At 36.1% G+C, this 23,835-nt stretch overlaps 1 protein-coding gene across 3 annotated transcripts in view; it reads right to left on the bottom strand.

The window, feature by feature from the left end:
* The window catches only part of HCRTR2 (hypocretin receptor 2), a 110,253-nt gene extending 88,845 nt beyond the window's left edge, over positions 1-21,408 (bottom strand). For all 3 annotated transcript variants that reach the window (XM_054254128.2, XM_035295939.3, XM_078370704.1), the window contains exon 1: positions 20,912-21,408. In XM_054254128.2, the coding sequence (XP_054110103.1) occupies positions 20,912-21,134 (223 nt within the window). In that variant the 5' untranslated portion in view covers positions 21,135-21,408. The remainder of the gene's footprint in view (positions 1-20,911) is intronic.
* Between the last annotated feature and the right edge of the window lie 2,427 nt (positions 21,409-23,835).

The raw sequence follows: 23,835 nt of genomic DNA, 5'->3' as shown, positions 1-23,835 counted from the left end.
CAAGAAATAATTTGCTTTTCTAGATTATATGTATGCTATTTTTTAAACAGAATCAGTTATAAAATAAAAATGTGTTTAAAAGGAACTCTACTTCTTTTATTATTGTTGCTCAAAATGAAAGCATTATTATCTTCTAAAGGAAAGCCACATACTTAGAAACATAAAACATTTTCTCCTATTAGACTTTTAAATAGGTAAACTTGTATATAACTCATGTTTCTTTCTTTCTTTCTTTCTTTCTTCTTTCTTTCTTTCTTTCTTTCTTTCTTTCTTTCTTTCTTTCTTTCTTTCTTTCTTTTTTTTTTTTTTAGACTGAGTCTTGCTTTGTTGTCAGGTGCCAGGCTGGAGTGCAGTGGCACAATCTTGGCTCACTGCAACCTACACATCCTGGGTTCAAGCAATTCTCCTGCCTCAGCCTCCCAAGTGGCTGGGACCACAGGTGCGTGCCACCACACCCAGCTAATTTTTGTATTTTTTAGTAGAGACGGGGTTTCACCATGGTCTTGATCTCTTGATCTCGTGGTCCGCCTGCCTTGGTCTCCCAAAGTGCTGGGATTACAGGCTTGAGCCACCGCGCCTGGCCAATAAACCATATTTCTAATAATATATGCATCCTAAAGGCATTGTCAATAAAACTCAAGCCTGTAAACAAGCTTGGAAACCCTCATTCTAAGGTTTTTAAGATTCGACTTCTCTTTCCTAATAAAGTTAATCATACAAATGTGGAACACAATGTTTATTTTTGTTTTCTTCTTTTTTTAGCTGAATTATCTATGATCATGAGAAAGGAAGATAATTCATGTAAATTAAACAAAACATTTTTAGGGCACTATTTTTAAGTCTGTTAGAGGCGAAAAAAAAAAACCTTATTGGGTGTTACAGAGACAGACAACCTACTTGAGATTTTTGTCCTTTTTCTGGTACATTGCTGATGTGATTAAAAGCTCAGAACCAATCATCAGGGAGGAGCAAAGAAGGAAAGATCAGAGAAATCCTTTATTATTTATATTACTGGAATTCACACAGTACTATCATATTCTTACTTTGATTAAAATTAGTGATGCTAATGTAAATAGGTCATGAATGACCTATTTTTTAAATCAACTAAAAAGAAATAATAGAAAACTAAAGTAATGTATTTTATGAGAAATATGGAGTCATTATTTTGATCAAGTTTCATAAGTAAAACAGAAAAATGGGGTGAGGTAGGGATCACAGGAATGCCTCTATAAACTCTGGTTTGCCAGAAGGTAAATAAATCCCAAGATTTACTACTTGGAATAGGAGGGGAAAAAAACAAAAAAGAAAAACAAAAAACCTTCAAATCCAAAGTTGTGTTGTTGCTGTTGTTGTTTGTGTTTTTTCTTTGTCATTCTGTGCATAATAAAAGGTAGCAAAGGTTTAACTTCTTTATGCCCTGCCTCTGCAGTACTTTCTGCTTTTTCTTTTGCCCCTTTTGTCATTCACTTTTTTGTTGCTCTGCCTCCTGAAGTTAATGTTTCCCTCTCATCATTAAGCACATGTTATCTATATGATCCTATATCTCAGTACTCTGTTTATATCTCTTTAATAGTAAACACTACACTGTGTTTTACTTTAATATATTGCATTTCTGTCTTTCCCGTGATGCTTTCATGTACTTAAGGTTAATGATATCCTTTTTATCTTTGCTCCTTCTAATGTCAGAAGAGTGCTTGCCAATTAATAGACTTTCAATATGTGTTTGATGAATGAATGAGTCAACAAATGAATATTCTCTCAGTATTCTGATTTAGTTTTTACCTATTCAATAGCAACACATCCCCTGGATTATATCTCAGCAGAACATCAAGTTCCAGGCTGAAAGATGTTGACACATTCTCTGAGAAAATGGTTATCCCTGAACTTTGAAAGGAATCAGTCCCTGTGACCTTGCAGTCACTAGTCCTTGCAGTCCAAAAGACCTCCAGTATATTTTCTTCACTTCTTAAATCTGAGCACAGATATTGTTTCCTCATACTCATGCTTAGTGCTAAAGATAATATTTAGCAGAAAAATGGCCAATAACTAGAGCATATACCCAGTTCTTATGTTATATTAAGGATGTAGATTAACAAATGATTCTTAGAGACTGCATGCAAGAGGAAGGCCATTAGATTTAGTAAAAAATGAGTTTAAATTTCTTATCAATCAATATTTATCTTACTTATCAATGTTCTATGTAAATACAAAACAATAATTTGGTGCAGAAAAGTGTGTATGCACAGTGTTGAAGCTAATTACTTTCTGTCACCAGGCTACAGTGCAGTAGCAGAATAATGGCTCACTGTAGCCTCAACTTCCCAGGTGATTTTCCCACCTCAGCCTCCACAGGTGTATAACAATGCCAGCTAATTTTTTTTTTAATAGAGACAGGGTCTCACTATGTTGTCCAGGATGATCTTGAACTCCTGAGCTCAAGCAATCTGCCCACCTCAGCTTCCCAAAGTACTGGGATTACAGATGTGAGCTGCCGTGCCCAGCCAATAATTATTTCCTTAGCAAAAGCTAAGATAGATTCTACATATTTTTGTTGGAATGAAAACAAAAATTGAGTAGCTTGAACTGAATGTAAAAGAGACTCAAATTATCTATTACTAAATGCCTCATATATTTCCTTAAAATTCATATAAGTATACACAGGATTTTATGTATACATAAGACATATTTGCAATGAAGAGAAAAAAATTAGACTTACAAATTTTAAATCTGAATTATTGCAGTTTAAAGTAAAAATGTCTCATCTCTAACCTACTATAGCAAATTTATTTCAAATCTTAGAAATCTTGCACAAAATGTTTTGGTAACACCTACCCTTTGAAGGTAGTATATTTGCAAACTCCAATAGATTGAAGAGAAGATAGGTAACCATATGTCTGCAGTGGATTAGATGGAACTTGCTGAAGTCTTGTGTTTTCTCCTCATTCTATATAGAGGATTAAGGACATTTCTGTGAAAAAAAATTGCATTTCTAAAATCCTAGTGTAGACCAGTCCTTGGAGGAGATTTTTACTTATTGTTTTAATCCTTATTCTTCTAGTACTTCCATATCTTCGATATTATTGCTGAAGTTTTTTTAATGTTTTTTAGACTATCATATAATTCTAGTGTTTATTTTGTGACCAATAACTTCTGACATTTATGATTTAATATATCAGAGCTACTAGATCTAAATTAGTGCCAGTATTTCACAATGTTTTTGTATATAGTGAAATACCCTTAAATTTGTAACAACCCTTCAATTCTTTCCACGACATAATTATTTTTACTCTGTATATCAATATGTTGCAGATTTTAATAGTTCAAAGGACACACAGTAAAAAGAAGTGACATTGACTTTAATCCTGGAAGACTGACTTTATATGGACAATCATAAGCTAGAAAATACAGAATAATACTTTGCGCTAGTCTATTTTGCAATGAGTTCTTCTCAGTAGCCCAGACTTCTGAGATGTCCTTCTTTTTGTAAAGTTGTGTAAGTTTTAAAGTATATTGTTGGCTTAATATAATAATAAATTATTCCACTGTACACACTGATAACTCTACTTTAAATTTAATATAACTGAAAATGTAACTATAAAGTTGTCACTAAGAAAACTTTTTCTGTAATCCCAGCACTTTGGGAGGCTGAGGTGGGTAGATCATGAGGTCAAGAGATCGAGACCATTGTGGTCAACATGGTGAAACCCCATCTCTACTAAAAATACAAAAAATTAGCTGGGCCTGTAATCCCAGCTACTTGGGAGGCGAGACAGGAGCATTGCTTGAACCCAGGAGGCGGAGGTTGCGGTGAGCCAATATCACGCCATTGCACTCTAGCCTGGGTAACAAGAGCGAAACTCCACCTCAAAAAAAAGAAAAAAAAAAGAAACTTTCTGTGTTCCCACAGGTTTGCTCCATTGTTCGTTGCCTCTGATTCCTCTTATTGGTCTTTTTGCTGTCATTTCTTATTTTCTTGCCAAATTCCATTCCAAGGTAGGTGTTTTCATCTTCTCTCCATTGATAGCTCTTCATTGACACAACAGAATTACTGTTAAATGTAAAACTACTGGCTTGCCAATTGGCTTCCATCAAATATAACAGGTTTCTTTTTCCTGTCATAGGAATTCTCATATTTGGTGAACTGAGGCCCTATTTAAAGTGTAGATTCCAGGTTCTTCACTCCCTGAAATTCTGACTTGATGAGTCAGGCATAGGTTCTGAAATCAGAATTTTTACCTTGTACCCCAGTTTTTGTTTTCTGGATTTGTAAATGCATCATTCAAAGTAATCCCTTTTAAGATTTAAGAAAATGTAGCTGTGATGATTCACACAGAAGGAAACCAAGAGCAAAATAACTTGTAAAAAAGAGATTATGTATAATTTCTTATTCACTATACAGTTCCTTCTATAGTCTTTGATATATATGGTTAATGTATAAAAAGCTACAGACATAAAATATAATATTGGTTATAACTATCAGGTTTATTTCACCATACCTGACTCCTTACCTGAGCTCCTACTTTCATGTTCAAATGGCCACCATACACTTATCTGTACTGTATCAAACTTAGTATGCTCAAAACCAAACTTTTGAGTCTTCTCCTTCCCTGCTTCAAACATTCTCCTACTCCACAGTCCCGTAGCTCAGTGAATGGCACCCCCATCAACCTACCTGGCATGAAAATGTTGAGTCCTTTCTTTCTCTTATACCCATAAGGCAATTCATTAGCAAATCCTGTTGGTTCAGTTGTCAAAATATATACTAAATGCTACTAGAATATAAGTTCCCTACCAGAAGGAGCTTTGTTTTGTTTGCTGCAATAGGCACATAATAAATATTTTTTGAACCAGTGAATTTATTTACTGTGACAAAAAGGTCTTGCCACATTAAGAGATTTACATTCCCTTGTAAGCTTTTAATTATTAAATAAGACATTTTCTTAAAACTTTTCACATAAACTATATATATTGCTTGCATAGCACACAGAAAAACAAGTATCTCAGAGTAGTTGACTGATTGTTAATAGTATGTTGTGTTAATAGTATGTTGGGGAACAAGCCCTAATTTATTCTGGATAACTGCACATGGATACTCTTCTAGCAATTCAAACTATATCTTTGTCCAATACATATCTTTGTCCAATTCATCATGACCCACACACTACAGTTGATATATATTATGTATTTCCTATTTTAAGAAAAAAACAAGACAATCACTGAACTTTTTCTTTTTTTTAATTTAATTTTAGTTCTGGGATACGTGTGCAGGATACGCAGGTTTGTTACATAGGTAAATATGTGTCATTGTGGTTTGCTGCACCTATCAACCCATCACCTAGGTATTAAGCCCTGTATGCATTAGCTGTTTATCCTGATGCTCTCCCTTCCCTAGACCCATGACAGGCCCCAGTGAGTGATATTCCCCTCCCTATGTCCATGTGTTCTCATTGTTCAGCTCCCACTTATAAGTGAGAACATGAGTGTTTGGTTTTCTGTTCCTGTGTCAGTTTGTTGAGAATAGTCACTACACTTTCTTTGGCAGAAAATTTCTATTAATCAGTAGGTTACTTTCTGTTCCTATCAATTCCTCACATCTGATGAGTTGCCAACTTCTACCTTCAGAGTGTGTCTCGTATTTGTTTCATTTTATTTTCATATTCTATCCCATTGTCTTGACTTTATTCTCACAATAACTTTCCTGAAGAGTTGGTTTCCCACTGTCTGGTCTCTTAAAACCTTAATCCATTCTTACGATTGCCCCAAATTAATCCCCCTTTGGAAACTCTGATATAACACAACAGTCTTTTTAAAATCACTCCAAGGATTGCAAAATATGTTTAATTCAATCCACCATAATACACTACAGACAAGACTGGGCCAGATACCCACAAAATAAAGGCCACAAAAACAATTGAAAGCAGCAGAGCAGATTGAGACCCTATTACTCAAAATTGCCCAGAAAAGTGTTGAAAAAATCTGTGTATTATTGGAATTCCCTGAATGATTTTTGGAATGGTTTATGCATAATTATTTTTGTATCTTCAAGCTGTCTCGCATTTAACCTTACTACTTCACCAATGTAGGTGGAATTTTTCATTCTTCGGAACTTTTCAAAATGGTCAACAATAGTATCTCAACATGCTACCTCCTCAGCAAAGAAGTATTTCTTTCCCCATGTCAAACCCAACTCTTATATTTCAATGTTCTAAGACTTATCATATGCCTCTTCAATAATCCTCATGCTATAGTTTATTGTTTACATGTTAGTCTCCCCCACAAGATTAGAAATTCCTTGTAGGTAAGAACCATGCCTCATTGACTTCTGTATTTCCTCCACAGAATGTAATAGAACAGATTACACATTGTGGGTGCTCAATAAATATTTGCTGAATGAAATAAAAAAAGGAAATAGCTCCAAATTAGATAAGCACTAGAAAGTCAGTGTGTTGGTTCAGGATGCTTTATTTTTCTGTGTACCTTTTGCTGCTACAGTTGGATTTATCCCTCTGCTGCTCTATGTTGCTTTTGCCTTCCTTTATATGATAAAGATATGTTTGCATGACTGCAAACTAACAATCTGCAGATATTCTACTGTTGCTGATGCTAATGCAGCCTTCAGAGCAGTTTTCCGAATACCTGTTTGCCAAGAGATAAAATCTATGTCTGACTTCACACTTGCTCTTGTATTCCTCACTCCTCTTTCCCTCTAGTACCTGTGACCAGGTACCTACAAGGAATTGCAGTTCTCTGAGGCAAAGTAATTAGTTATGGAACTCAAGTCCCTTTTGGTTAAGTTTATCATAAAATGTGCATGACACTGTGTTTTGTTTAAATCCCACAGGTCATATTTTTTCAATGTGATACACAGATAATAAGCATAGCTGTATTGTCAAAGGAGAAATGGAAGTGGGGAATGTAAGACTGCATTTACTCCCAACTCAGGAATGGAAAGGCCAATTGATAATATGTAAAGGTATTTGGTCAACTAACACAATAGCAGCTCTCTAATACTGAATGTCACTACCTGTTAAAAAAAAAAAAAGCAAATAGTAGCCCTATCACACTAATTGTTGTAGCGTTAACTAAAACAGTGTATGACAAACATTTTTGTTGAATAGTTATGTTATAAGGGAAGTATAAAAACGCCAAAAAATCTGTTCTGTAAATTTTATTGTCATTACTGATCTGCAATAATAATAAATATTAATTAGTTTGGTTCAATATTAATTAGTTTGGTTAATTAATTAGTTTGGTTCAATATTAATTTGGTTAATTAATTAGTTTGGTTCAATTGTTCTAGGGTCTGCTCGAATTACCAATATTTTCTTCCTTTAGGTAAGGTCACACTTTGATTTTTAAAAACTGGTAATGATGAACATTTTAGGAGTTTGAAAGCCAGAATCACACAGAAGGGCTTGGTGTTTCTCTTATATTCTATATTAAAGTGTCTAGAACTGTGCGGCTACTATCAACACTGGTCTTGTGCTCCACCTGAAAGTGTGACTGTTTTTTCAATTGTTTTGCACAGTCCAGAACCCTAGAATTGGCACAAGTCAAGAGAAATGGAAGAGAATGACAGAGGATTCCAAAATCTTAGGTTCTATAGGTATGCTGGAAATATCCTAGGCTCAGGTGGGGATAAGTCTGTCCCTTTTTATTATACAAAGTACAGAGTCATAGCAACATTCTGTCTCAGCTGTCTCACCTCATTTCAGACACAGATGATTAAGTATTTGCTTAGACTTTTATAAAAACAACAAAGAAATATTCTGAAACAAAAAGAGTTTAAGTAAGTGTTTTGCAAATTACACATTCTTCTCGGTCATTGCAGAAATACAGCGTATCATTTAAAGAAACCTTGGTGCATCTTACTTGAGAAAACAAAATAACAAAAAACTACCAAAGTTTGTAAATTTCATTTTGCTTTTCTTGAAAAGAGCAATATAATTTCATGGTATAAATCACTTAGTAATGTCAAGGATATCTCAGTGTTGGGGAAAGATTTTCAAATGGTCTTTCATAATCATTACTAGAATATCTATAAAATAGTTGATGTGTAAGTTACTGAAGATATAAAACAAAATAATCAAAAACACAATTCAAATTATTGAAGTTTTATTTTAAATATTTATATAGAAGAAGTTTAAAGCCTGCAATGCTTAATTTTAAAAAATGTACTTATCCAAAGGAGATAGAAACACAAAATACTTTTCAAAAAATCAATGAATCTAGGAGTTGGTTTTTTTGAAAAGATCAACAAAATACATAGACCACCAGCCAGACTAATAAAGAAGAAAAGAGAGAATCAAATAGTTGCAACAAAAGATGACAAAGGCCATATCACCACCGATCCACAGAAATACGAACTACCATCAGACAATATTATAAACACCTCTATGTTTATTTAAACACCTCTGGTTTATTTAAACTGGATAATCAAGAAGAAATGGATAAATTTCTGGACACTTACACCCTCCCAAGACTAAACCAGAAAAAACTCAAATTACTGAATAGACCAATAGCAATGTCTGAAGTTGAGGCAGCAATTAATAGCCTACCAACCAAAAAAAGTCCAGGACTAGACAGGTTGACAGCCAAAATCTACCAGAGGTACAATGAGGAGATGGTACTATTCCTTCTGAAACTATTCCAAACAATACAAAAAGAGACAATCCTCCCTAACTTATTTTATGAGACCAACATCATCCTGATTCCAAAACCCAGCAGAAACATAACTAAAAAAGAAAATTTCAGACCAATATCCTTGATGAACGTTGATGTGAAAATCCTCAGTAAAATACTAGCAAACCGAATTCAATAACACATCAGAAAGCTTATCCATCACTATCAAGTTGGCTTCATCCCTGGGATGCAAGGCTGATTTAACATATGCAAATCAATAAATGCAATCCATCACATAAACAGAACCAAAGACAAAAACCACATGATCATCTCAATAGATACAGAGAAGGTCTTCAACAAAATTCAACAGGCTGTTATGCTAAAATTCTCAAGAAATTAGGTATTGATGGAATGTATCTCAAAATAATAAGAGCTGTTTATGACAAACCCACAGCGAATATCACACTGAATGGGCAAAAACTGGAAGCATTCCCGTTGAAAACAGGCACAAGACAAGGATGCCCTCTCTCACCCCTCCTACTCAACATAGTACTGGAAGTTCTGGCCAGGGCAATCAGGCAAGAAAAAGAAATAAGGCATATTTAGTTAGGAAAAGAGGAAGTCAAATTGTCTATTTGCAGACAACCTGACTATATTTAGAAGACTCCAAATCTCTTTAAGCTGATAAGCAACTTCAGCAAAGTCTTAGGATACAAAATCAATGTGCAAAAATCACAAGCATTCCTATACACCAGTAACAGACAGAGAGCCAAATCATGAGTGAACTCCCATTCACAACTGCTGCAAAGAGAATAAAATATCTAGGAATACAACTAACAAGGGATGTGAAGGACCTCTTCAAGGAGAACTACAAACCACTGCTCAAGGAAATGAGAGAGAACACAAACAGATTGAAAAACATTCCATGCTCATGGTTAGGAAGAAAGAATATTGGGAAAATGACCATATTGCCCAAAGTGATTTACAGATTCAATGCCATCCCCATCAAGCTATCATTGACTTTCTTCACAGAATTGGAAAAAAAAAAAAAAACACCTTAAATTTTATGTGGAACCAAAAAAAGAACCCACATAGCCAAGATAATCCTAAGCAAAAACAAACAAACAAAACACACACACACAACCAACAACAACAAAAAACAACCTGTAGACATCATGCTACCTGACTTCAAACTATACTACTACAAGGATACAGTAAGCAAAACAGCATGGTACTAGTAACAAAACAGAGATATAGACCAATGGAACAGAACAAAGGCCTCAGAAATAATGCCACACATCTACAACCATCTGATCTTTGACAAATCTGACAAAAACTAAAATGGGATGCTATCACAGTACATGAGGGAGTAGTGATTTAAAGCTGGCATTCTAAGAGAACTCCAAAGAAAATGTGTTGTGTGCCGAGCAGGAGCCAACCATAGGAGGATCAGCAATTGTGAAAACTCTAGAGCAGGCATATATTGTTTAGGGAAACACTGTATTCTGTTCAAGGAAATATTGTCAAGGAATATTGTGTGTTCAAGGAAAAGAAATTATGCTACAATGATCAATCAACCAAGGGATACTCCTTCTTGCATGGCTGTTCATTGAAGGACTTATTCATCTTTAATCTATTTATCACTTTTACTTCTGTAAAGGTTATAGTTCATTTACTCAGGGGATAGTTGAAAATATGTCTTGAATTTGGGAAACTCAAGGCCTTCTGTCCAGTTTTTAGCATTTTTAATATCTGGAAGATACTTTCTCAATCCTGCATGAAAAATTAGGGTATATTATATTATTCATATCATCCAATCCCCAAACTGTGTGTGTACATGTGTGAGGTATGCACACATTTTTATTTATGTTTTTACATTCTTAAATTTTTATTTTCCCCCTTTTCTCTAAGATGATTTGGCTTCTTGTTATAAAGTTCATTATGCCTGGGGGAAAAAATAACAAACACATTTGCAAACTAGGGAAATCTGCTGATATTCAGGAATTTCTGAGCCACCATTACCCTCTCTGATGATTTCAAATAACAAGGTTCTCTCTAGGTTTTCCTGTGTCCAAAGTGTAAATCAAACCCAAACACATAAATGTTTCAATTAATTATGAAATTATTTTTCTGAACCAGCTGGTAAGATTTGTTAATGTATTTTAATCTTTAGTCTATGTCAAATTGGGAAACTTTTGTATAAAGTATTGTAATTGAAGAGGTTAAGGTTTTATCTATTTTTAATAATGAAAAGTTGATTTAGTTGCATGTAATCACAAAATGGTTTCTTAAGCATTTAATCATGCTTCCATACCCCTGCCCAGAAAGATTAGCAGTCTTCACATTTTAAGAAAGACAAATTACCTTCAAAATAGTATTTATGAGCAATATGGTTTTCTACCAAAGTGGCTGACTCATCAGATTCACTCCAAATTGACGAATTACATTATTAAAGCCAGTGGCTTTTTGACCCCATTTCTAGCAATGTAGTGATAAAATCAAGATCTCACATGGTTACGAACCATGTGCCTTATAAACTCATTTTAGAGCCACTGAGTAGGAATAAAAACTCACTAAGAATCTAGAAAAGGATATTACAATGTTTAATCATTATTGTATTTCCATTGTGAACTAGGAATAGTAAATAAAAGCTTCTAAGCTGTTCCACAGATTTAGAAATTTTGAAGTGTGTTACCATGCCAACCTGTAGGGAAATGTTCACTGAAATTTGCTAAGGGCTGACCTGGGGTCAATGTAGCAACTTCATTGATTATGTGAATGAAATAAATGTCATTTAAAATAAATTTTCAAGTGAGAATGTTTAGAAAGTTGTTGAAAATTTAGAAAAAAGTGGGGACTTAGTTTAAAAATGGAAAATATTGTTTCTTAGATCTCAAATTTTTAATCTTTGAGTTTCAGAGTGAGGCCAAAATGTGATGTAGAAGCTCAAATGAGAAATGGCTGGGACTACAGCGATTCACTGAAACCCCAATCTGTAACTAATCATAAGAATGGTTATAGTAAACAACATGTAGAATATTGGAAAATATTAATAAAGCTATGGCATGCAAGATTCGTGCATATATGTTCTAGGAAATATATAATTAAAACATCTTAAAGAAAACTTGAGTCTGGGTGCAGTGGTTCACACCTGTAATCCTACCACTTTGGGAGGCCAATTTAAATATTTAGCAAAACAAAAACAGCCAGTTTTTCCAATACGTATTCTTTCTTTTTCGTTCTTCCTTTTCCTTCATTTACTCTATTTTTTTCTTCCGTTGTTTCTTATGCAGCACGTAGAAAGCTCCTGGAAGTAATTATCTGGAGAATTTGCATTATGTTCTTTATTGTCAGTTGGTATGTTTGTTTGTTTTCATTAAAACAAGCGCCATCAGATGAGCCAAAACAGGATGCAAACCCCAGTGTGAAAACCTTCTGTAGTCTTTCCCCTTTTGTATTTATTCTCTATATTATCCTCAAAATGCTCTCATGGAAAATGCAAACCAGTGATGGCACTCTTTAAAATCCTTTAACAGCTCCCCCAAACAAGGTCAAAGCCTAGATCTTAAGAATTGTACACAAGGTCTTTATGGCCAATCCTTATCTACTGCTTCAGCCTCATTTTCAGACTCTCCTCATCTGCACTTACATTAGAATTACCCAATGCCTAACACTTTCTTCATAGCTCATTCTATTTCACGCCTCTTTGATTTTGCTTATGTTGTTTCCTCTGCTTAGAACATCCTTACCCAGTTTTCTTCACCTGGGTAACTTGAATTCATCTATTAAAATTCAGTTTAGGTGTCATCTCCTCCTGCAACTCTCTCTAATCCCCCAGTAGAGCTAAGTGTCCTTCTCAAATACGTTGACTACATTCTGTGTACCCATCTGTCATAGCAGCACTTACCACATTATTTTGAAAGTATGTGTTTATGTGTCTGTCTTTCAAAAAGAGTACAGGTTCCTTGGATTCTATTACCTTTGTACCCACAATCCTAGCACAATAATTGGCACAAAGGCTCTTAATATTATCAATTACCTCTATTCTCAGAGAACCAAATTGGAATGATATACCTATCAGCTTATCTTAGTGGTATGAATTCCTTCAAATTCTCTTGTTTGGAGTCTATGCAAGTTGAAAATGCTTCTAACTATTGTACAGTTTCAGTGACAGAGACATTACCATCTCCCAACTCCCTTGTAGTTAGGTTGATACAATATGATTGATTTGGGCCAAATGAGTATGCGCATGACTGACAAGTGTTAATTTTTGGCAAAAGTAGTTAAGAGCCAGTATGCTTCTTCTAGTTCACTTCAGAGGCTGTGCAACAACTTATCCCGAAACATAAGTCAAAACAACAAAAATGTATTATGTCAAAGGTTCTGAATCGTCAGGAATCTGTAAGAAGCCTAGCTGAATAGTTCCATCTCAATGTCTGTTACTAAGATGCAGTCAAGTTGGGGGTGGGTGGGGAAGCAGTGCTGTTGTCATCATCTCAAGACTCAACCTGGTCTAAAGAATTTGCTTCCAAGCTCACACATAAGGTTGTTAACAGACAATATTTCGTCTCTGGCTGCCGGCTATAGATTTTCACTCCAGCCAACAGCTGCTCACCACAAGGCAGCTTACTTCCAGAAGAGATCCAAGAGCTAGAGAGAAAGTGGGTACTTGAGCTAGAAGCTGTAAGCTTTTGTTATGTAATCTTGAAAGTGACATCGTTTCACTGTTGCTATAAGCTATTGGTCACCCAGACCAATTCTGGCATAATATGGAAAGGAACCGCACGATGGTGTGACTACCAGGAAGTGGGGGTTGGGGGTGGGTGGTGGTCATTGGAAACCACATTGGAAACTGATTACCACAGAGTCCACCTTTTTGAGATGGTGCACAAAATCTGGAGGCTGCCTGAACCATCATTCATTGGATAAAATAGACTCTCGAACCCACCTTAGAGGTTACATGAGCAAGACATAAACTTCTGTGGTACTAAGCCAATGAAAATGCAGTGTTTCTTTGCTACTCTGGCATAGCCTAGCTATTCAGAATGATAACAGTCCACATGGACTTCCGTCTACAGAAAAAGACTATGATAATTGAAATTTTGAGGACTTGTGAGAATAAACTCTTACTATAAGTTAAAACATAGAAATTATTTTATTTTAGTTTTAACAAGTTTATGAAGTGTGGTAATGTGACTTTTTCCTTGAAGTTTTGACAAAATCAGATATTGAAGAAAGCATAGCTGAAAACCAGTAAACGGTAATTATATGCCTTATCCTGGCCTCTTGAAATACAGGAAATTTGCAAGCTTTTTCCAAGCTGACACACAACCACTTGGTTTTTCTGCAGGCCCAGGCTTTTCTTCCACAGTGATTTTAAATCACTTCAAGCACATGAGTTTTTTTCATTAAAAAAGCTCTACCTCATAATGTTGTTGTGAAGAATAACTGAGACAGAATATGGAAAGCATATCTTCTGAAGAGTAAAATACTATATAAATATTAAACATTGTTCTCATGTGTTTAATATTGAATGTAAATTATGTGTAAAGGCCCAGTAATAATAATCTCTTAATATTTTTTAGGAATAATGATGTAGTCATTTAGTTTGAGCAGTTTGTTTTTTGTTCATGAAAAAACAGTTTTTCTGGCAAGAAATTTAACATTATTTTAAATATCAATTTAATCCATTTACTTGGTTAAGAGATCACTTCTCATTGTGTGAACAAAAAGGTGAAATGAACAAATTTTATCCTCAGAGTCAGCAATTCGAAAGACTGGCCATATGTGCCATATGCTTCATCCAATAGCATCTCAAAGTGTTCCAGAGTCGGTGTCTAAAGGTCATTTCATGTCTGATGTGACAGGTAATGCCTCTTTGTTCATATATAGCATTATTCTGCTCCAGATACACTATCAGGTGATACAGAAATTGACCCATTAAGGCCAGGCGCAGTGGGTCATGCCTGTAATCCCAGAACTTTGGGAGGCTGAGGTAGGTGGATCACAAGGTAAGGAGTTCAAAACCAGCCCGGCCAAGATAGTGAAACCTTGTCTCTACTAAAAAAAAAAAAAACAAAAAAAATTAGCCAGGTATGGTGGCATATGCCTATAATCCCAGCAACTGGGGAGGCTGGGGCAGGAAAATAGCTTCAAGCCAAGAGGTGGAGGTTGCAGTGAGCCAAGATTGCACCAGTGCACCCCAGCCTGGGTTACAGAGCAAGACTCCTTCTAAAAAAATAAATAAATAAATAAATAAATAAATGGACCTATTCGATTTAATCAGTGGCAACATTATTTGTTTAAATAAATATCATTTCTTTGAAAATGCATGACCAACAGAAAAATAAACAAGTATCTTTAGATTATATGAGGTCTTAAGTGTTTAGGCCCTCAGCCTCAAATTGTGTCTAAAGATAGCACTTTCAATAACAAAGTAATTCTTGGCCACAATTACCTAATATTTTTTTTTCCAGTGAGTCACCCCCCGAACAGGTAAAAGCATTTTTGGCAGCACCTATTTTACCTTGAAATTTTCTCTTGTAAAGTAACCCTAGCCTGACCTTGATTAACTTATCAAATGAGCTCATCCTCAGAGCTGAAGAACTGTAGTCTATCAGAAAAATAGCATGGCAACATGCCCAAACAACTCCATAAATGGTCTAGAGGGCACATCTAAGGATCTCCTCCTTCCTCCTTTTCCCCTGCTTCTCCAGTCAGGGTTAGAAGCTAGGGAAAGAGGCAGGATGAAGTAATGGAATAAACACGGACCACAGAATTTGTTAAATTCATATTTGAAACCTAGTGCTACTACTTACTGTCTGACTAAACTTTTGAGTAACTTAACATTGCTCTTTGAAATTCATTTTTCTTATTTGTAAAAGCTATTAATCTCCTCATTATAAGTTTGTTGTAAGGCATCAATAGAGTATATGTGAGTAGAGCCCGACACAGAGGACCTAGCATACAGTACTCAGTAAATAGTCATCATTTTCCTTTGCAATGAGAAAAGGAACTGGAGACAAATACCCTCAGTTCCACCAATCACATGTCATTGACTGAACCATACCAGTGAACCATCACTTAAGAAAGCCAGCATTGCTTAGGGTGTAGATGATGTCAGAATACTATAAGAAAAATACATGGAAGGGTCTTCTTTCACTAGTTAAATAACATCAGCAGTGGATGTTTCTGAGCCGAATGAGAACATGAAGACTTTGGGATGCTAACACAGCTGCAGTACCTGACAATTTTCAAATACAATCTAAAATACAAATTAATGAAAATGAATATAAAACACGATACAATTTATTATACAAGCACTACTAAGATCCAGACAGTTTTCTAAAAACTGGAGCATTGTGTTTGTATTTAAATTTTAGATTTGGTCTCTCAAAAATTGCTATTTTTTTATTATCCCGTTTTCCAAATATATCTTTTCAAATACAGAAAGAACTCATTACATTTAAACTATCAGTTGAACGTGGTATTCTCATTATTGTCTGTCCATGATAAATGTTGCTGTTATCTATGAAATAGCTATCTTAAAAGTTATCATTGGGATTTTAAGTCAAAGATATAATTTATTTACTAAATAAGACTAAGCATTAAGATTTTAGCAAAAATGCATAGGTATCAGTTTCTTATTCAGATAAGAATTTTTGCATTCTACAACTAAAATGTATAATAGGTTTAAAGCTTAATATTTAATATTACCTTTTAGAGTCACTGTTCATGATTTATATTGAGTCTTGGCAGAGATGAGGGATGTGTTACTTCTACATCTGAAAAGAGGCTAGAAACTCATTTTTGCTTCCTGTGTAGGAAAGGATAGATTTACAAACACCCACAAAACTAAAATGGGCATTAGGAGAAGCAGAAAATAAATGTACCTAGCCTCAAGAGTAGTAGCATGAACTTGCAACTCTACCACTTACATATATGACACACAATTAAGCCTGTAGGAAGCAAACCTATTACAAATATTTTCCCATTCCACACACCTAATTTGGATAAATTATTATTGGGTAAATTATTTAATGGACAAATGGACAATGCAATTTAACTATGAATACTTCACTATGTATTTTAACAATGTATGAGTTAAATAAATATATTACCAATGTGTGTGTTATTTAAAACATTAGAAGTGATAGACCTGTCTATTAACAACACAAAACCTCTAAACGAATGGGAACCACGCAGGAAAATTTAAGCTGAGAAAGAAAGCAAACTATCCCAATAGTTAGAAATGGCTTTCATGGGAAGGCAACAAGGCAATGTTAAGTAATCAGTATGAAAGGGATGGGTGGGTGGAGCTAGTGTGGAAAAGGAGAGTAACATGTGCCAACACCATTTTATTCACATCTTTTAGGAAAATATGCAATAAAGGAAAAGGCTGGGGCAGAGGCAACAGAGAGCTACAGAGATATAGACTGGACATGAGGGCAGAAGCTGGCTATAAACCACATCACAAAAAGTTCAGTCATGAAAATTAAGAGATAAAAATTGACATTAATTAGTGTCTATGTGTCAACAAATATGCATGTGCCTGTGTTCCTTTATATGTCCTTACAGAGGATATCTGTGTATTACATCCTAATATTATTTCCACAATGTAGGCATTATTGATCTTAATTTGTAATTATAAAAAATTGACTTGGATAGTTCAATAACTTGCTAATGGCACACAAGAAGCAAGAAACATAACTGGACTGATGTGGACATTTATTACATGTTTCCCATTTTTCATATGGAGACAATAACAGATATGATAGAAGCATACCAGGTGAAACTTATGATATCTTTGAATGCAGATATAAGAAAGGTGGAAAATTGATCATTTTCCCTAGTTACTTAATGCTTGAACTGACTAGAACACATTTCTCCCCAAATTTTCACTCAAGGAATCAGGAGAAAAAATTAACATCAATTATATTTCTTTACATTTCCCCAATGGTTCCCCCTGATATACACATTAATTTAAAAAAATACTAATGCTTAAAATGCACTAAGTGAATAAGTTGCTACATCTACTTAGCTGTAATAAGAGACATACTTAGGAATAGTTAATAGGTGGCATTATTTTGAAGATACTGAAAAGATACTCCTTCCAAAAAGAACCTTACCCCATGCTCCTTCCCTGAAACTTAAAATTCCACAATAAACATGCTTACAGCTTTTCACTGGAAAGTAAATACTCCTAAAATTCTATTTAAATCATTATTCCTCAGTAAACTGCTTTCCATCTCTGAAAGGAGTATATGAGAGTGGAGAGGGGGCATAATGATAGAGAGGGACTCTGAGGAGAAGAAAAAGAGATGAGGACAATCACAAATGTGTCATGCTACTCATAGCACATTCAATTACATCACTTCAGGAAAGGACACTGTAAGGAAAATGACTTCTAACACATGGCATTATATTTTCAAGCCCAAAAAGATTGAGATTTTCCAAGTAGTTAGTTATATGAAAGTACAAATGGTGACTGAGCCTTCAGGCTCAGTGATTACATCTTCTGCCTAACCTCTTGGTATTTCACCGTCATACTTAATGTTGTATCTTTATTTTGCATAAATCATGTGACATCCTGTCCTACCACTCTATGTGTAAAATTACTTGTACCAGAGAGGCAAAAAAAAAAAAAAACAATTCTCAATTTAATTCATTTTGCAAGTTTGACAGTGACATCAAAGAGCAGGAAATTGTCTGTGAGTAATGACACTACTCATTTCTTTTAATGTCAAACCTAAACCTCATCAACTTTCAGGAAGTATGGCAGAAAAGAATGAGTTTCAGTTCAAACAGAGAGGATTTCAGTGTTATTCAGTACTGAGGAAAATAGATGTCAGTTTCTTGAGAGCAGAGTGCTTTGACTAAATCTTTTTAGGTTGAATGGAATTGGCCATTTCAGCACTTGGGGTTGTGGACAGTGCTATCTTCCTTGACATTATGAAACAAGTAGCCTTACCGTAGAGGTGTTTCTTTCCTGAAACTAAAACTTCCCAGGTTAGCAAACATGTAAGTCTAAACTGTGCAATTATGCTATGGAGACTATTCATTACAAGGCCTGTGCAAAGTAAACATGCAATAACAGCAAAGAAGAGCACAGTTTATCACAAAGATTCAGGCTAAAATTAAAATAAGGAAGGCAAATAGTTGCTGTTTATAGCTATTCATAAATATATATATATATATATATATATATATATATACTGCTTCTCTGGACAGGTTTTTTGGTGAAGAGAATGATAGTGCCATTAACCCCTCATTGTACTTTATTGGCAGTGGGCATCGATGCAGGGGAGAAGAGGAACACATCCAATAAGCTTGCAGACAATCAGGAGCAGAGAATCTATTTTCTGTATGCTTTCTAGCTCTAGAGTGGAATAACAATGGAGAATTCTGGATCTGAGGTCAGAAGAAATGGAACTGAATCTAAATTATGTCCCTTAATATGTTGTTTTATTTCTCTAAGTCTTGTTTCTTCTTCTGGCTAATGTGGCTTATGTTGATGTTTAAGGGAGAGAATGTAAATGAAGGGATCTGGCACACAATAGGTACTCAATATATGTTCAATTTTGATTATTCGTTTATTAATAAGTGTTGTCATAATGTAGCAAAATGTTGCTATGCTGGTAGCCATGTGTCTTAAGAGATGTAATCTTAAGGATGGGTAACAAGAAGAAGGAAAGCAAGATTGCAATTATTATCAACAGACATATGCTTATAGCAACAGTTCTAATCATGTGTATTTCCTCTTTTGTTTCATTTTGTTAGCATCCTAAAAACATTTCCTTCATTTTTTCTTTTAAAAATCAACCAAAGGTAAACAGTCTAAAAATAATCTTTTAAAATGTACTAAAGTTCTCAAAGGTTTCTTGTCTCCTCAAATAATATCATACCAACTCTCTGGAGAATTACTCTCATTCACAAACTATCATATATTCTGCCTGCTGAGTTGGTGAGAGACTGCTCTGGATGCTTTCTACCTAGACCAACACACTTGGGAGAGAAGATAAAAATCAGGTGAATGCTGAAAGCCTGACTGTCAACTTCCTTGACAGTCTCCATTGAAGCTACAAGTTCTTTGCTTTTGACTGCAAAGCCTCCCAGCCTATCTCACCTCACTCACCTTCTTCCCCTGTTATAACTGAAAATTAAGAGTAACTCCTAGACTCCTCCATCTCCATTTTCAGCAGAGACTTCCTCCACACTGCCCTCTGCATGTGAAAAGTCTCCCAGCCTTCTACTCTTCATTCATCAAGGTACACTCTCCTTCCATTCACAATTTATTTCAAGTTATTCTTCTCTTCCAAAGCCCCTTTTCTTGAGGTAGATTCCTCCTGCCCTGACACATTCCACCATCGCAGTCACTATGTTCCCATCTCACCCCCTCCCCAACCCTTAGAAACTGTTCAGAGGGAGGGGAGTGGTCGAGGACACCTGTGTTTGCATACAGACCTAGACAGGGACAAATAGAGAACCCAGAATTAAGCTTAGTCTCATCTTTGGGGAAAACAAAACAACAACAACAACAAACAGTTGACATGAATAATTCCTGAGCCTGGCAACAAGCAGACTGAAAAGAAAATAAAACACAACAATATTTGGCTGAATGGATGTATGAATGAATGGATGGATGGATGATTGAGATCTCTGTGTTACTTCTCTCCCATGCCCCTCCTTCTTCTTGCTCTAGGCATGGTTTCTGTTTAATTCAGCTTCATTGAGTGAGTGCAGTTCCCTGCTTTGCCTCTGTCTCTACTCCCTGCTGGTTCATTGCCATCTCTTGACTTGAGGCTAAACCTCCTCACCAAAGGGCAATGCCACCTAGCTCACAAAAGCTTTGTGACTTCCACAGCCAAAGAGAGCTTGCTCCTTAGGGATGCATCTTTGCATTCTGCAAGCTCTGCCTCTTCCCAACCCCTCTGAAGCACCCAGCCACAGTACACAAAGGGATGACTGATTCCTCCCCCCACTCAACAAAATCCACCTGGAGATCCCTGTCGCGGCCCCTCTCCCTGCGCTTGTAATATAGGTGCTCGGAAAAAGAAACGCGGTTTCCCCCTCCTTCCAGCAGAACAGGGAATAACCCATTCCAGGGCTCGGTCCTGGTTTGGAAAATCAGAAAACTTTTTATATTTTCTTTAATTAGAAAACCCCACCCGAGAGCAAAGACCTCTTTGTTTGCTTCCCAGGGGGAGGGAGGGGTCTCTTTAGAGCCTTCGCAGCCCGGGGCGGAGGGGAGGTGACAGCTCCCGGGAGGTCTGCCCGGGAGGAGACTCACCCAGGACGTTCCCAATGAGAGCCACGAGGAACACGATGATGTACCCGGCGATCAGGACCCACTCATATTCTTTCGGGTACAGGTATTCACTCCACAGGTACCGCAGGAATTCCTCGTCGTCATAGTCAGTGAGGTTTAAAAAGGGTTCTTGAGTTCCATTCAGCTCCGAGGCAGATGACCAGTTGCGACAAGGGGGGCAGCCCTCCAATTCGGTGCCGGACATCACGGGCTAGAGTCCGGTTCCGCTCAGTGCTGCAAGCGCCTCTCCGCCTGCCCCATGAGCACCGAGGATTTGCGGTGGGAAAGGCTGCGCGGAGAGGCGAGAAGGGGCTCCCGAGCAGAAGATGACGTGAAAAGTTCCTGAGCCAATGCCTCCGGAGTCTTCTGCCGGGCAACTTCTGCGGCGGTTTTGCTGTCTTGACGAGCTATGTTGCACCGGGAAGAGAGGCAGCTCGGGAACTAGGGACTGGGCACTGGAGGCTGCAGCAATGAATGACACTGGGAGGAGAAAGCTACCTCCGGCTCAGCTGAAGCTCAATTACTCCTCATTCCAGCACTCAGCCGGCAGCCCACAGCCTCCTCCCGCGCTGAGGGAGAGCTGAAGCTGGGGGAAAAAAAAAGAAGAAGTAATGAAAACTAATTTCATCTGTTTCTGTGAGGAGTTAATAAATCTCTCCCCTTTTCTACTTATTTTCTCTTTGTTTACGTGCACTTATTATAAACCATGCGCAGACATGCATCCTTCTGTGGCAAAATGTCAACATACAGTTAATACAGAGCATGATGATACATTTGTCTTTGTAAAGCAAATATAAAGTAATAAGGAGGCGCCTCTGCGTTTCTCAAGCAGGATAATGGAAAAGTCATTCCAGGCAATACTTTAACATTTAATATAAACTTATTTTAACATTTGACATTTGCCAGCATAGCACTTGCTTCGTCTTTAAGGCATTGCCTTCTTCCCTTTCTTCTTAAAACTGGAGAATGAGACTGTTTTTGAATTGAAGGATCTATTAAGCTGGAATTTGTATTTGCAACAATTAATTGTCATATGAAATACTGCAACAAATTCTTGCAGGACACCAAGGGTCATAAATATGATCACAGTTAATGTTGTCAAGCAAGGCAGACCACCAATATACTAAACTATAGTAAATATTCCTTGTAGGATGCAGTCATCTAAGCAGACGTGCTCTCTCTGGTGAATACCACACCCCATTGGGTCTTCTTCTCATTGATTCAGGGCTGACGTCACCTGCCATTCTCTCATACATTGGTTTTGTCTCTAATAATAAGTATTCCAGGATTCGTTAGAATGTGAATTCATGATCCTTTTATTCTTAATAAACATGGTAAAAATATTGCCATTGAGTAATTACAATCTTGCACTTGGGAAGAGCCTGCAAATCTCTGAACTTCAGCTTAAGAGTAGAAGCCTCGTGATAACATTGCTGACCTGCCCCCATCTAGCTTGGATGTGACCACCACAGTTCACTACCTCCACCCTTATGGGAGTGCTCTAAAGGTGAGAAAACTGTTCCTTACATTAAACCAAGGTCTTAAGCCACTATTTGCCTTTTTGAGTCTTTTACCACTAATCCCTAGTTTGTTTGCATTTTGGTGCTACACAGAATAAATCTTCCACATGACAATGTTTCACATATTCAAAATAAACATCACAGCCCTAGCTCTCCTTTATATGCCATCATGTTTCTTTCTTTAAGTAATTTTTTTTCAATGTTGTTCAAATGACAGTAGCTCCCACCTATATCTGTTTGGTCTTCCTTTAGACAATTGTCAATATCTTGAAAACTGCATAGCTGGGAAGAAGTAACATTAATATGGTTTGAGTCTTGCCAGTTCAAAAAGTACATTATTTTTTGAATGCAACCAATTCGTATATGTAATTTTTTTTCAACACATGCAAGACGCTAATGGTTTACACTGAGATTTAGTTAACTACCTCACACCCTCCTCCAATCATAATTTTTCACATTTGTTTTGTGCTTTATGGTTTATAAAATTCTTCTATATGCATTTTTAAACCCCTGAGGCTTAGCTATTACTAACCCTCTTTCATAAACGAGCAAGCTGTTCCTGGGGAAATTAGATGATTTATGAAAGATCAATGGATTAATCAGCAGCAAAACCATCTGTTATTTCTGCAATTTATAAAATATTTTTTGGGACCTAGTACTTCTATTATTCTATGTATATCATGTTTTACAAGAAATATTGTCGTATTTTCCCAATCTGCACTAGTTAAATTTCTTTTTAAGAGAAGAGCATCAATGGGCATTTTATTATTTTACTAAATATTTCCTGAGGTTTCTTTTTCCACTGTTAGTGATACAAAGTTAAACAGATTGCTATTTTCATGCATTTATTTTCCAGTAAAGTGAGATTTTAAAAATGAACTAATAAATACATAGGGAAAACATTAGGAAGAAATAGATGCTATAACAAAAGCCAAGCAGGATGAAGTGATGACGAGTAGAAAATCCCAAAGGTCACATTAGAAATGATTGGTCAAAATGGCTCTATTAAGAGGTGATATACAAGCAGAACACCCAACTGATATGTGCATATATTAATTTAATTTTGTTAATCTGAAGTTTAAACAGACCTTAAATGCTAATGCTATTATCCAAAGTATCAGCCATTTCTCCAGATCTGTTGTCACCCAGTAAATTTGACAAGCAGACCTTCTGTGGCTTTGTTCAAGTTCATTGGTATAAATCTGCCAACTTTATACTCTGGTACAATGTTTTCCTCTGATTTATTAATATCTGCATTTTATTCTTCCATGCACTATTCATCTCAAAGTAGGAAAGGTTGTTGCAACTTATGTTCAAATCTATATTCGTTAATATCTGCAAATTCCTTGTCATTGACGATCTATAAATATAGACCCAATCTGCTAT

Source organism: Callithrix jacchus, chromosome 4, assembly GCF_049354715.1.
Source record: "Callithrix jacchus isolate 240 chromosome 4, calJac240_pri, whole genome shotgun sequence".
Taxonomy (NCBI): domain Eukaryota; kingdom Metazoa; phylum Chordata; class Mammalia; order Primates; family Cebidae; genus Callithrix; species Callithrix jacchus.
This window is presented reverse-complemented; position numbering and strand designations above follow the sequence as displayed.